The sequence below is a fragment of the Helobdella robusta genome, assembly GCF_000326865.2.
Source record: "Helobdella robusta unplaced genomic scaffold HELROscaffold_4, whole genome shotgun sequence".
NCBI classification, from domain to species: Eukaryota; Metazoa; Annelida; class Clitellata; order Rhynchobdellida; family Glossiphoniidae; genus Helobdella; species Helobdella robusta.
In genome coordinates this window covers 6,932,934-6,946,684 of record NW_008704902.1, presented here as the reverse complement: position 1 = coordinate 6,946,684, position 13,751 = coordinate 6,932,934, and the positions used below count along the sequence as shown (strand labels likewise).

Genomic DNA, 13,751 nt, shown 5'->3' with positions numbered 1-13,751 from the left:
ATTGAATTTGTATTAGAAAGTTAGTGATGGGGTATAAGTAAGAGGATTTCTGTTTAAAAACAGTTATTTAAAAATTAAACTTTTTTTTCTAATTAATTTTCTTCAATTTTTTTCCTGTAGCTACATTCTTGACTAAAAAAAATAATTTCAGGATTATTTAAGTAACATTTATATTATAACAATAATTGTTTTATTAATTCCCTTTATTATTTATACTTTCAGCTGCAGGCAGCACAACATTAGCAGAGAAATTATATGATGAAATAAGAATACTTTGTTGGATCATGACAAGCCCTTTAACAATTCAATTGAGAGCAAAGCACATCAGTGAAACATGGGGGAAGCACTGCAATAAAGTTTTGTTCATGAGCTCTGAAAATGACACACATCTACCAGCAATAGGATTAAACATAAACGAGGGCTACGATTTCCTATGGAACAAAACGAAAGCAGCTTTCAAGTACATTTATACAAATCACCTGAACGATGCTGATTGGTTTGTGAAGGCAGATGACGACACTTACATGAATATTGAAAATTTGAGATACTTAATCACTCAACTCAAAGAAAAAAGCTCATCTTACCTGGGTCGAAGGTTTAAATTTTTTTTTCCAGCGGGTTACATGAGTGGAGGAGCAGGATATGTATTGAGTAAGAGTGCTCTGCACAAGTTTGTGAGACAAGGTTTAAAAGCCAAATACAGTGCATTCTGTAAAGCAGAACCTGGTGGTTATGAAGATGTAAACATGGGGCAATGCTTGAAATATTCAAATATAATGCCAATAGACACAAGAGATGAAAAAAATATGGAAAGATTTCATCCTTATCCTCCATATTTTATTTTAACTGATCTTTTTCTGGATAAAGATGATTGGATCTTCAATTACTCCTATTACCCATGGAAAACTGTAAATTTTTACGTTGTTTTGTAATTAATATTTATCTCTAGTTATTTCAGTGACGTAGCAATGGGAGGCAAACCTTGGTAATTAAGTAATTACTCTGGGCGCCTTTTCAAGAAGGCACGTTTCTAAACATTCCTTAATAAAAAAAAAATCTATATCAAAAACTTTAATAAGGACTTTCGAATCTAGTTTTGACCTCGCTATGTCTTTATTTAGTACTTTCATAATAAATTAAAATTGTTAAAAACTTGCGAGTAGGGTCTAAATAGTTACAAGTTAGGCTACTACTTTGTTGGTGTCTAAATGACAGGATGTCTATATGTAGGGCAATACTTTCTCATGATTTCTCAACACTTGTTAAAAAAAACATTGAAGCTTCTTGTGTGAATCAATGAAATAGAAATTTACAAAACAACACACCGGCATTTTATTACAGATATCATCAATTTAAAATATGTTGTTCGTTAAGTTTAATTTATGCATAACCACTATTGACTGATATTATTATCAGTCCGTACAGAATTTATTTATATACAATTAAGTACAGAATAATATCATTAAGTACGTGAAAAGACTCAAGTTTGATGAAATTGATTATTATTTATATTTCTTTCTGAAATGGTAATTTTTGATTCGCCTCTAAACACTGATTCTTTGCGTTTGACTTTTCAATATTATAAACTTTTTAAACATTAGTTTTCACGCAGGGTAATTCAGATTTTACAAAATTGCTCTTTAATCAACCAATCTTCGGTTAGCGTCCAGAGACCCAGTTTCCCGAGGTAGGACGTTGTTTTCTTTGCCATCAACTTTTTGCGCCAAATTAGACGGTCAGTTGTATCCATTTCATTTAAATTTAGAGCTTTCGTGTCTTGCTTGATTGTTTGCGACCAGGACTTCTTTGGACGGCCTTTGGGACGTGTGCCAGGTACTTCAACATCTGCAAGAGAAGTTATGGCACTGTTTCCACTTCGTTTGACACGACCAAACCACCGCAGACGGTGTTGCCGGCATTCGTCCTTTATATCATCTAAACCAGCACGACGCAAGATTTTGGTAGATTTGATGTTCCTCAGACTAATTCGTTCCATCCATCGGAGCATTTTCGTGTCGGTTCGTTGAAGTTGTTGTTTCAGTTTGGTTGTCATTGGCCATGCTTCTGCTCCATATAACAAGACCGGACTTATCACAGATTTATAGTCTTGATCGTAGTGGTAGTGGGATGTCACGCCGCATCAATATAGAGGCAAGGAGATGCCATTTATTCCAGGCTGAACGTATGCGTGCTCGAACGGCAGCTTCAGCTGTTCCAGTACAATCTAGAACATCCCCTAGATATTGAAACGATGTGACTTTCTCTACCTTAAGGGCTTCAAAAACATTGCTATTTCGAATTTGTTGTTGTGGATTGATGCAAGCAGGACAAACAAAATTGGACACTTTAGATAAAGTACCAATTAATTATTTTTGAGCAACGTTTGTGACATCACTGGTTACCCTGCTGACACTTGATTGAATTGTTACCTACACCAGCTTTACAAACTGAACAGGGCCATCGTCCAGTAGCTGTGGATTGGATGGGTTCACCAGTGTTCATTGCTTTGGTTTTGCTGATGTTGACTTTGAATCCATGATCGGCGAGTCTGGTGTTCCAATCTTCAAACATCTGTGCTGCATTCTGCTCAAAAGTGGCTGTTAAAACGATATCATCAGCATATATTAGATTCCAAATGTCACCAGTGCGTATCGGTTTTGTGATTTCTTCCATCACAGTTATAAATAACAGTGGACTGAGAATCGAGCCTTGGTGAACTCCAACGCCGATGTCAAATGCATCTGTGTTTCCAACCGTTGTGCTGACGAGAGTCTTAGTATTCGTATACATTTCCATCACAAGTCGAACAAGATATTCTGGAATGAGTTGTCGACGTAGACTCCACCTGATTGCTTCACGGGGAACTCGATCAAATGCTTTTTCAAGGTCTACAAAAATGTGTGATAGTTGTTGATGCTTTGCGAAGTACGCCTCTTGCAGTTGCCGAAGTATGTGAATTGCATCAATTGTTGATTTCCCAGCCAGGAAACCAAATTGATAATTTCCGATTGTGATGCACGACGTTAATCTTCTCTCAATGATTTTCTCGACAATTTTCTGGGAGTGTTCTAACAGACGTATACCCCGATATGATGAACAGTTCAATGGATCACCTTTGCCTTTGTATAGCGGAACTGTCATGCTATAGTTCCATTCAGTCGGCATTGAGCAATTTCTCCAGATTTCACGGCAAAGTTGTAGTAACGTTTGGATACCTGTAGTACCAGATGTTTTGATAATGTCATTTGTTAGTCCAGAGGGCCCTGCTGCCTTTCCATCTTTCATAGCTTTCAGAGCTTCTGTAAGCTCCTCTACAGTGATGTCTGGAATCGGACCTTCGATGGGTGGAGCGTCAAAGTTGACGGAATTGATGGGATTTGTTTCATTTAACAGACGGTTGAAGTATTCTCTCCACTGTAGCTTGATCTCATCTTGTTCAAAAACCATCTCATTTTTGTCGTTTTTGATACATGAGGCACCAACTATGTCTTTTTTCGTACGCTTTGCTTGATTTGCTATACGATACAGAGATTTTATTTGTTTACCTTTGCTTTTAGTGAGCCACTCTCTGCACTGATCTGTCCGTGCCAGTGCGACTTGACGTCTTGCATGGTTGTTTATCTCACGGAAAATTTTATGGTCATCAACAGACTTTGATTTTTGCCATGCTTTTCAGCTATTGCATTTTGTACACTGTCATTTCACCACCAAGTGTCCCGTTCATGCTGACGTTTTGTACCAGTTTTCCCACAAACTGTAGTTGCAGCGTTTACCAAAACGGTTTTGTATGTACTCCAATCTGTACTGGCTTGCGATTGGTGGTCCAACTGTGTGGCGACAATCTGTTGAATTTTTTCTTGATGAATATTGCTTTTCAGCTTCCACGTTTTGATTCTCCGAGGCTTTTGTTTAGACTTATGTTGTGACGGTTCGACAGCCAGGTCTGCCACAAGGAATCTATGTTGGGCGACACATGATTCGCCAGGTATAACTTTGACATTTTTGAATAGCCTTCGGTGTTGTTGCTTGACAGCGAAGAAATCAATTTGCGTGGCTGATGGTTCACTTTTGTATGTTATGAGATGTTCCAACCTTTTTCTAAAATATGTGTTCAGTAAACAAAACCCGTGACTTTCAGCAAGCTCAAGGATGCGGTTGCCATCTTCATTCCGTTCTCCACAGCCTAAACCGCCATGTACGTTGTCAAAACCATCTGTTTTCTTTCCAACGTGGCCATTGAGATCGCCTCCAATCAGGATTGTTTCAGATTTTGGTATTGTTGAGATGGTGTCAGAAAACGCAGCCCAGAAGTTATTTTTTATCTCTTTTGATTCACCTGTCTGTGGTGCGTATGCAGAAAAAATAATCATTGTTTGCTTTTCTATGCGAAGCTTGATCCACATGAGACGTGAATTAATCCTTTTAATATCCAGTACTTATTGAGCTAGCGATTCTTTGACAAAAATTCAAACACCATTTTTGGCCGTCTTTTGACCATTCCAGAATAGTTTTATAATAGTAGAACAAAATTTCTCTTTAGTTGAACTTTATTTAAATGTGTAATTTTTTCGTAATGTCTGTTTTTGTTGGCATTTTGAGTTTCATTTTTGGGCGTTCTCTGAAACTTTCATTTCATTAAATGTTAAAATGAATTTACAATTTCAATTGATAAAACAATGGTTGAAAATATTAATAATATTGAAGTTTTGTAACAGTAAGACCATAGTGCAATAAATACTTTCGCCAAAATAATTTGTAAACTAAAACATTGATAAAATTTACAACATACATTAATTGAATTGTAAAACAAGAAAAAAGTGTAATTAGATTTTTTTTAATTATGTGCTCATTTTTCCATTGTTTCCTCATTTCAACCTTTTGTCAATTTGCTAAACGGTGCGTTATGGACAAAATTTTTGAATTCTATCTTTTCATGGATCGCAACCATAGAAAACTAGTGGCCTATATCTGTGATCGTAACAAAAATCTTTTTATAAATCAACTGCAATTGTCTAATCTGTCGAATTTGGATTTCAGATATTAGGCAAATGATTGGTCTATAAATATTAAGTATTTTGCTTAGCCTAAATTGGTTTTTTGCAGATTAATTTAGATGTCTAACGCAGTGTTTCCCAAAACCGACGCCCCACCGGAGGAGGCAATTTTATTTTCGAGGGGAGCAGTGGAGCATTAAGGACTAGAGTGAAAATGATAATAGTTGGAAAAACACTATACATATAGTCGTTAAATTTAAGGGAAATATTGAAAATATAAGATTGATTGATAAATAACCAAAAAGGTCATCAACTTTTTTTCTGAACGAACAGAGGCCATAAACATTTTTTACAGGGTTTGGTCTAACGTTTTCACAAAAATTTTGACTTTCTCAAAAGTAAATTGGGAAAAATAAACCAATTGACATTCTTCAACAGGGACCACCATGTTGCAGTACCACAACGATATCCTTCCACTACATGCTCCCGAAAGACATGTACCAAACTCACTATCTGGCTTATCATTTAAAGCCCTATGGAATGAATAGAAATGTGACTGTTAAATACTGATCTCATGTGTTAAACATTTTATATACGTTATCAAAAATTGTTCGGTTATGAAAAACAATTTTAAATTTATCTGTGATGAAGCAAAAACAAAAAGCAAAATCTCTAAGTTTGTTTTTTATAATTTAATTGTTGTTTTTTTTGAAAATTTCAAATATATAGAAGTGAACAAATCGATTAGTTATATTTTATTATTTGTCGTCTATTCAACAAATATACAATGGACCGCAAAAAAGACTAGACAGCGAATAAATAATGCCCGTTAGCGTTAAGTTTAAGATGTACATTTATAATTACATAAGAAGCTCATTTAAAAAAAATTATTTAATGTTTAATACGGAAAACGACATCTACGTTTAATTTTAAAAATAATGTACAATAAACAAGCAAATATTAATGCGAGATTGAAGTTGTCATCAAGTAAGTGTGCTGTGGGGAGAAAGATCATGCTTCTGCCTCATTTTTGTGGTTGAATCTGTTTGGAAAAAATAACTGTTATAATAAAGCTACTCTCACAAAGTGGTATAAAAGAAGAACTGAATAAGATTGTTTTTATAAATTATGCAGCCACACTTATCCGAGTAGTAAGTTTTAAGTAGTAAGTTTTTTTTCGTGTGGTGTTGATAGTGCACAGAGGGGTTAATTACAAGTATAGAATTATAATATAATTATAATAATAGAATACTCATAACACAGCTCCACGTTTAAGTATTAAAAATCATAATAGACGACTTTTAGCATGAACAGTACTTCACTCAAATCGTCACTCATTATGACTTCAGTAGAAATTATATACTGTTTGCGGTACTTAATTTAATCATCACAATATTGAGCTAGCAAAAGTTATAATCATATCTTGGAAAGCTCCCTACTGTCATTGACGTGGTGATTAGTTATAAAATAATGTATGGCAATTATTTATTTAGAAAATAATTTATGTTAATCCATTGAATAGCAAACAGAAATTGAACTATAACTGCATGCTCCGAACGTTGACCTTAATTATAGTGCAGGTCAGCAGTTGCAGGCAATAATGAATGTGCACTTGTTTTTAGTAAGTTCAGAATGGGAGGAATGCGATAGTTTAAAATGAAAAAAATGAGTTGTTGAATATGATGGTAAAAGTTACTTACAATCATTTGGTAGGTAGGGAGAGTTGGCCAACCGAGTTTTAAGCAAACTTATGGAATTTTTCAAAGGGACTGAAAAATTAAATGTTCAATTTCATTCATTTCATTCGCAAATTAAATTTAATACCAAAAGCTGAGAAATTTGATTAAACCAGTTGCTACATCACTAAAATTTTCAAGTAAATAGGTAGTTATAATAAATTTGAAAAAGTTAAGTGAAAATAAAATAATGAAACAATTTTTACCTTTATGGCAACCGAGAAAATACTAAATTTAAAAAGAAAAAAGTATTGACTAAAATAATTTGTCAAAACTAAATATAAAAACTCAAAATTTGTTTTCAAATTAATTTGGCTTTAAAAGTTGACAATAATTTAAATGGGCTTATCTGTTAATCAATTTTATAAATTGCATAAATAACAAAAAATGAAGACTAAGATGACGATTTGCAACATGACTATTTGTATCATCTCATGTGATTAATTTCAAACCTTCAATTGTACGGATGAACAGTCGAATTAGAAGAGTATGAAAAGAAAAAAAATCAGAATTTGAACAAATAAATGTAGATGATACTTTTGCCTCAATAGGTATTTGTATTCCTCTGATGCCATAACGACGAATTTTTTCAAGCAGTAAATCATGGCTGGTTATATCAAATGCTTTTAATTAATCTGAAAATACCGAGGGTTAGCTTGGATTCAGTCATATTGCAATTCACTCTCTGGACCAATTCAGCCTCAGCTAATTTAGTTGAGTGGCCATTTCTAAATTTATATTGATTACTAGATAGCAAATTGTAACCGGATAAAAAGAAAGTAGTTGTTATTGATACAACTTTCTCTAGTGACTTTGCAAATGCTGATAGCAACGAGAATGGCTGGTTATCTATAAACACATTTTGGCCGATGGTGAGTATAGGGGTGAGAATTTGTCGACCATGCTAGGCAGGTATGGTTGGCCACTACAAGTACGTATCGTATACCATTTCCCACACTATCTTTATTCTTTATCTCTTTTAAAAATGTGGACTATTTTTGCTAATTTAAAAACATTTGGGGATACACCGGTGCTTGTAGATACATTACAGAGTGCGTCATTGGTGTACTTAGTTGTCACCTAGCAGTTCGACAGTAAGCATGTTGAATACATCAGCATATAATGATTCGTTTGTGTTGAAGTTTTTTATGCGTTCTGGCTTAGGTTGGCGCAAAAAATTGATGGCAAAGAAAACAACGTCCTACCTCGGGGGAACTGGGTCTCTGGACGCTAAACGAAAATTGATTAATTGATTGGCTTAGGTTATCAATAGAGATGGAGTCGCAGTTCACAAAACACATTTCGGTAGATAGATGAGTATGTATCGGGGTGAGAATTTGTCGACCGCGCTAGGCAGGTATGGTTGGCCAATGCGAGTACGTGTCTTATACCATCTCTCACCATGACCAAAGGTGTATTCAGGTACTTTTATAAAGTTGTATTAAGATTACAAAAATTTGGCTACTGATGAATACCATAATGGGTATAAACGCGTCTAGTCTAAAAGAATTTAGGTGTTCACAGTAACACATCTTTAGTCGTGGTGAGAGATGGTGTGCAATACGTACTCGTACTGGCCATCTGTACATGTAGTAGCAGAAACTCTCACTCATATGCATACACATACTTGCGGATGCAGTTTAACACATCATATACAGTAGTGGATCTAGACAGCTTTGATGGAGAGGGCCAAAATATTCAAAAATATTTGGCTACTGAAGAGGTTGGTGGGCGGCCGGGGAGGATTTTCAACCATAAGTCGATGACAGTGGGAGGGAAAGTTTTCAAAAAAAATTGGCGACCGGGTGGGAGTTTTCAAAAAAATGTGTTGATGACCGGAGGGAGAATTTTTTGCAATATTTTGTACGAAATTTTTCTATGTTCACCACACTACTTTTTCCGTTAAAACAAGGACTTATACTAATTTTTAACAGGCCCCCCTAGATCCGCTATTGACCATGTACATATAAATCAGATATCTTTTCAGTTTTTTAATGAATACAAGTAATTTTTCATAAAATGATCATACTGATAATCATTTTAAGAAACTTTTATAAGTATGAAAAGTTAGTTGAACTATTAAAAATAAACTGAGTAAACTAACAGAACTGAAAATCAAACGAAAAAATATATACGATTACACAGGATAAACTTGAAAAACTTATTCTAAAGTATAACCCAGGAAACTAAAAATTGTGTTGAAGTTTATGTATAAAGATATTGATGAGCGAGGAGCTCTACTGACAAACGTATAACAAAGTTTATTTTAGTGTGCATGTAAAATATAGAAGGATTGTGGAAGAAAAGAAGCAACACTGGGGGTTGTTTGTTGAAAATCTGTTCTTTGAATAAGAAATAGTTAAAAATAACAACAAACCATCATTGGCATCGTGAATGTGGGGCATGAGCAGCGATGAAGATGACGAAGGGTTGTAACTTGGTCTTCTACTTCTTCCATCATTTGAATCAGATGGATGATTGTGCTGGTGGTGGGAGTAGTGGTCCACGTCTTTGGAGCTGGAACTCGCAACCTTGTGCTCTGTTATGTCTTTTAAAATGAATATTCAATTTAATAATATAATATCAAAATAATGAGCGCAGATGCTGTCTATATGCCCATAATTAAAAACATGTGATACATTAAATATTTGTCCATATTACCCACAATGATGCATCTCTAGTAAATTTTATTGTCATTTCCATTTTTAGTTGATTATACGAAATTATCAAATCCCCTCGAATACTACGAAATGTCTTAACATCGGAAAGTTTAAATACTTAAGTGTGTCAATATAATACATACCAATCAATTTGCGCTCTTTTTTGAACCTTTTCAATGCATCTAATTTCACCAATTAACTAAGAAACCACGCATACTCCAACACAGACCGCATCATAGCTTTAATTATACTCAACCTAGAATAACTGCTTAAATTACACACAAACTGACTGAAACCTATATAATCATTATAGAAAAATGCTAAATCTTTAAATTTGTTCACAGATTCAATATCCAGATTTCCTATTTTGTAGGAGAAACAGTTTTGAGATTGAGATAGCTTTTTACAAACATTCATGGCTTTAAATTTTCGAATATTTAAAGTTATTTTGAATCATACCATGCTACACATTTATTCAACACCAATTGTAGTATTTGTCTTCATCAAGTGAAGAAATTTTTTGAACAATTTGACATCATCGGCAAATAAAAAGTGTTTTAAATTGTCATATTGGTTTTGAGACTTTCAAACAATTCCTTAATAAAAACATATGAACAATACAGGGCCCAAACCACTGCCACGGTACACCACTAGTAACCGGAAAAAGAGTTGAATGAAAATTATTAACAACTACTCTAACAGAACGTTTGGTAAATAATTTTCCAACCACAAAATTATTGTTTAATTAACATTGTACCGAACCGAACCGTTTTTTTAATCAAAATTTTATGAGGAGTCTTACTGAGACACTTTTTCGAAATCTGGGAATATAATAACAAAAGCTATTACTTCTGTCCAAATATCAGATAATTTCAAAAGCTGAAGGGTGGAAAAACCTTATTAAAATTTATGGAACAAATTACCTAATAAAACATTAGCAAATAATGCACCTTGTAAAAAGCCTTCAAGTACTTTTTCTGCTCTACATAGTATGTTCAATAATAATTTTATTATTTCTTCAAATGATCCGTCTAAGTTGGCATACAAAACATTGAGATATTTTAAACGAGTATTATCAATTAATTTACTAACTTAATTTTTTGTAGTAAAATTTTGTATCTTGCATTACTCCATCTTCCTACCGGTCTCCTGACTGCTTATGAAAAACCACCTTTACACGATTCTTTTGATTTTAAATCGGCTATCAGTTTTTCGATTCACTCCTCTGTTCAGATGTCAAACCGCTGCTAATCCAAACATTATTTAGTTCGCTGACATTGACTTTAATTTGTGTGCATTTATAATCACTGTCTCCTTGGACATCAAATTGTCTAACACTATGGATATTGGTCGTGTTGATGGATCATTTTTCTTCTCAAGTCTGATAATTTTTTTTATTGTGAGAGTTTTTTATCACTAATCGTAACGATCATCAAAAAAAGATAAAACCTAACTAAACGAGGGCAAAATCGTTAAAAAATTTAATTTAGCGCAACGCGTAATACTTCATGTTATTCACGAGTTCATATGAATGATGTTGTTGATGAGTTTAATTAGTAAACTGAACTTCTCAAATCTTGAAGTTTGGTTATAATCGAAAACGAAACAAAATAGTTTCAAAATGTTGATTGGAAACCCGAAACAAATTTATTTGAAGGAAAAAAACTAACATAAATAAATGATTTTGTGAAGAAAAGGGTATGTATTTTACATATATAAAAAAAGGTATATATTTTATATATTGTTATAACCGACCCCCAGAACTTGTTGGGTATGGTTATTTCTCTTTACGCGGATTCTTGATTCCTAAACAGACTTATTTTAGATGACTTTATTAGAAAGAAAACAGAGCTGGCAATTGCCGTAATCGATCACTCGTTCGTTCGATCGTTAAAATCGTTAGAATACAAAACAATAACTAATCAACAGTTAAATCACAAGATAAAACTAATCGTCAATAATTAAGCTCTTCTCGTCAGATGTTTCTTGACCGTAAATCCTAAGTATCCACTTCTCGGAAGATTATCGTAATTCACTCGCAGACCGCGTGTAGAATTCTTCGCGACAAACTTCTCCTTGGGCGTTATCGCTAATTTGTTTGCAGTACGCACACAAAATATCTCTGCGATAATAGGACTGCCTGAAACTTCTTCTGACTTCATCGTAATTCTCGTCGTTCCTTGTTAATTCGTGCACTTCTCTCTCTAATCTCTCTCCTCTTTTCTCTCCCTCTCTTATCGTTCTTGTTGTCGGTCTATTTATACCTCGCTTTCTTTTACAATCATCGACATTTTACAATACGGTTTTCATTGGCTCCGCCTCTTAATTAAATTATCAAGCGCTTCACTTTAATTTCTAATTACCAATTCTTATCTTGCCTTCACGTCTGTAACAATATATATAAAACGATATAGATTTTTGTTGTTCATTACCATTCTATATAATAAACATAGCCTACTGAGCTTTGATAACAATACAAATAACACAAAAATTTTAATTAATGTTGGAACATTTCGATAAACACTAAATATATAAACAATTAAACATTGAACATATTTGATTGATGGCTTAATATTTTCCAAAAGTGGATTAATAAAAAAAATTATTGAAGCTAATAGGGTTCTTTATAGTAGGTCACATACACACCAAAAGTATGTGAGAAGTAAACTTGAAAAAAATGATAACCTGGTAGGATGAACGTGCTGGTTCGACTTGCATGAACTGAAGATCTGTTTGGCACAGGTGTTGATGTGTTGAACCAGTGAAAAACAGCCTGCCAATTAATCGATGCAATTCAATTCAATGAACAACTCCAGAAAAATTATCTAAACATTTTCCTTCTTCTCATTATTATTATATCAATAAATCCGTCTACAAAAAAAATCGTAAAGTAATAGGAAGAAGCGACTGCAAATTTCGTTTATAAAAAAACGAATTTGTTTGAAAAAGTTTAAACGTTCAACATACTCTATGTCATTTCAGCAACCGTGATGTGGCCACAGGTTCAACATACTCTACGTCATTTCAGCAGCCGTACATTCAACAACGCGATCAACAACACTCGAGGCGCTTAGCGATAGCAAGGTGCCAGTACATTCAGCAACACATTCAAAAGTGTCAGCGTTAGAAGATGGGCAGTTACCGCACTGCAGCCAGAAGTACAAGACAGCCCACAAGGACATTTACCAGACAATTGACATTATACACGGAACAATTGATACGTGGACCATAACTATTTAATTTATTTGGTTACTTGATTTTATCATGCAAAAAAACTTTATTCTGTTAAAAAATTGCAAGTTTTTGTGTTGGACTGAAAAAGAACCCTTACATTTAGTGTTAGAAATGGGATACACACTAACAGAAAAAGAAAGTGGGTATCGGTGCATGTAAACAACGGAGTTTCCATTCGGGAAAAAACCAGAAAGTACGGTTTCAAAGCAAGTAATTTTGTGTTGTAACTTGTAACAATAGCTGTAAATTGTTACAAAATATTGGTGATAAAAGACTTAATAATGTTTAGAAAATACCTGTTAAAAGTTTTTGTTAAACTCTAATAAACTCGAATAAATAAAATTGGTGCGTCAATTAGTTGAACCGCGAAGGATTGCTCCATATTTCCAGCTCTTTTGAAGGTATGTTTGACAGGTTTAAAGTCGAAGGTAGTTTGAGGGCTGAGTTATTAATATCCAAGTTGGATGCAAAAATGAGAAACGTGCTGAACGAAATCGATAAAGATGATTTACAAAACTATGAAGTGATTAAACAGCAGATACTGCAACGATGCCGTTTCTCTCCCATGATACTGCGTGATGAATTTTTAGTATCCAGGATAACGAAGAATGAAACCTTTCCGGCATTTGCTGCAAGACTACATAGTTACCTCAGATTTTATTTTCATTTGACCAGATATTGTCCCTTCTGGTGGCAGATCGAATGAAGGAGCTGTTGCCGAAGAACTTATTGGATCATATCCTTACACGAGAGGGTGAGGAGTGGTTTACCCTTGATCGGATGGCCGACATTTTGGAGCGATATGAAGCCAACATGAATATGACATGTTCTACCTATCTCACGGCAGGATATAAAACACGACCGATGACGGATCAAGGTAGTATGAACAAAAAGTAGCAGAAAATGGAGATAAAAAGGGGCCAGTTTCCGCAGTTTGGTGTTATACCTGTGGTAACACTGGATATCTTACCAAACATTGTCCGAAAAAAATAAAGGACAAACCAACAAAACGGGCCACGAGATGCCAAGTGAAGCAGATGTCAAAAGACCCATTGAACAAACAGACCCAAGATAGAAGGGGCAAAAGGACGCAAGCCAAAAGATTTTTCAAATAACCCTTCTTAAAG

The 13,751-nt window shown here is 34.3% G+C and overlaps 3 protein-coding genes across 3 annotated transcripts; 2 read left to right on the top strand and 1 right to left on the bottom strand.

The window, feature by feature from the left end:
- Positions 1 to 239: 239 nt before the first annotated feature.
- HELRODRAFT_66826 (hypothetical protein) lies at positions 240 to 5,564 on the top strand (the record flags this gene model as incomplete). The annotated part of the gene is made up of 2 exons (XM_009024231.1): positions 240 to 908; positions 5,433 to 5,564. Coding segments are annotated over 2 exons (801 nt in total), but the record flags the coding sequence as incomplete, so codon positions are not given.
- Positions 5,565 to 6,686: 1,122 nt separating this feature from the next.
- HELRODRAFT_162804 (hypothetical protein) lies at positions 6,687 to 9,807 on the bottom strand (the record flags this gene model as incomplete). Its single annotated transcript, XM_009024903.1, has 3 exons — positions 6,687 to 6,763; positions 9,108 to 9,278; positions 9,681 to 9,807. The coding sequence occupies 3 exons, from the start codon at positions 9,805 to 9,807 to the stop codon at positions 6,687 to 6,689; spliced, it is 375 nt and encodes a 124-aa protein (XP_009023151.1).
- A 3,220-nt stretch (positions 9,808 to 13,027) lies between these two features.
- On the top strand, positions 13,028 to 13,521 carry HELRODRAFT_162803 (hypothetical protein; the record flags this gene model as incomplete). The annotated part of the gene is made up of 2 exons (XM_009024902.1): positions 13,028 to 13,147; positions 13,300 to 13,521. 2 exons carry the CDS (start codon positions 13,028 to 13,030, stop codon positions 13,519 to 13,521), a joined length of 342 nt encoding a protein of 113 aa, XP_009023150.1.
- Positions 13,522 to 13,751: the final 230 nt, after the last annotated feature.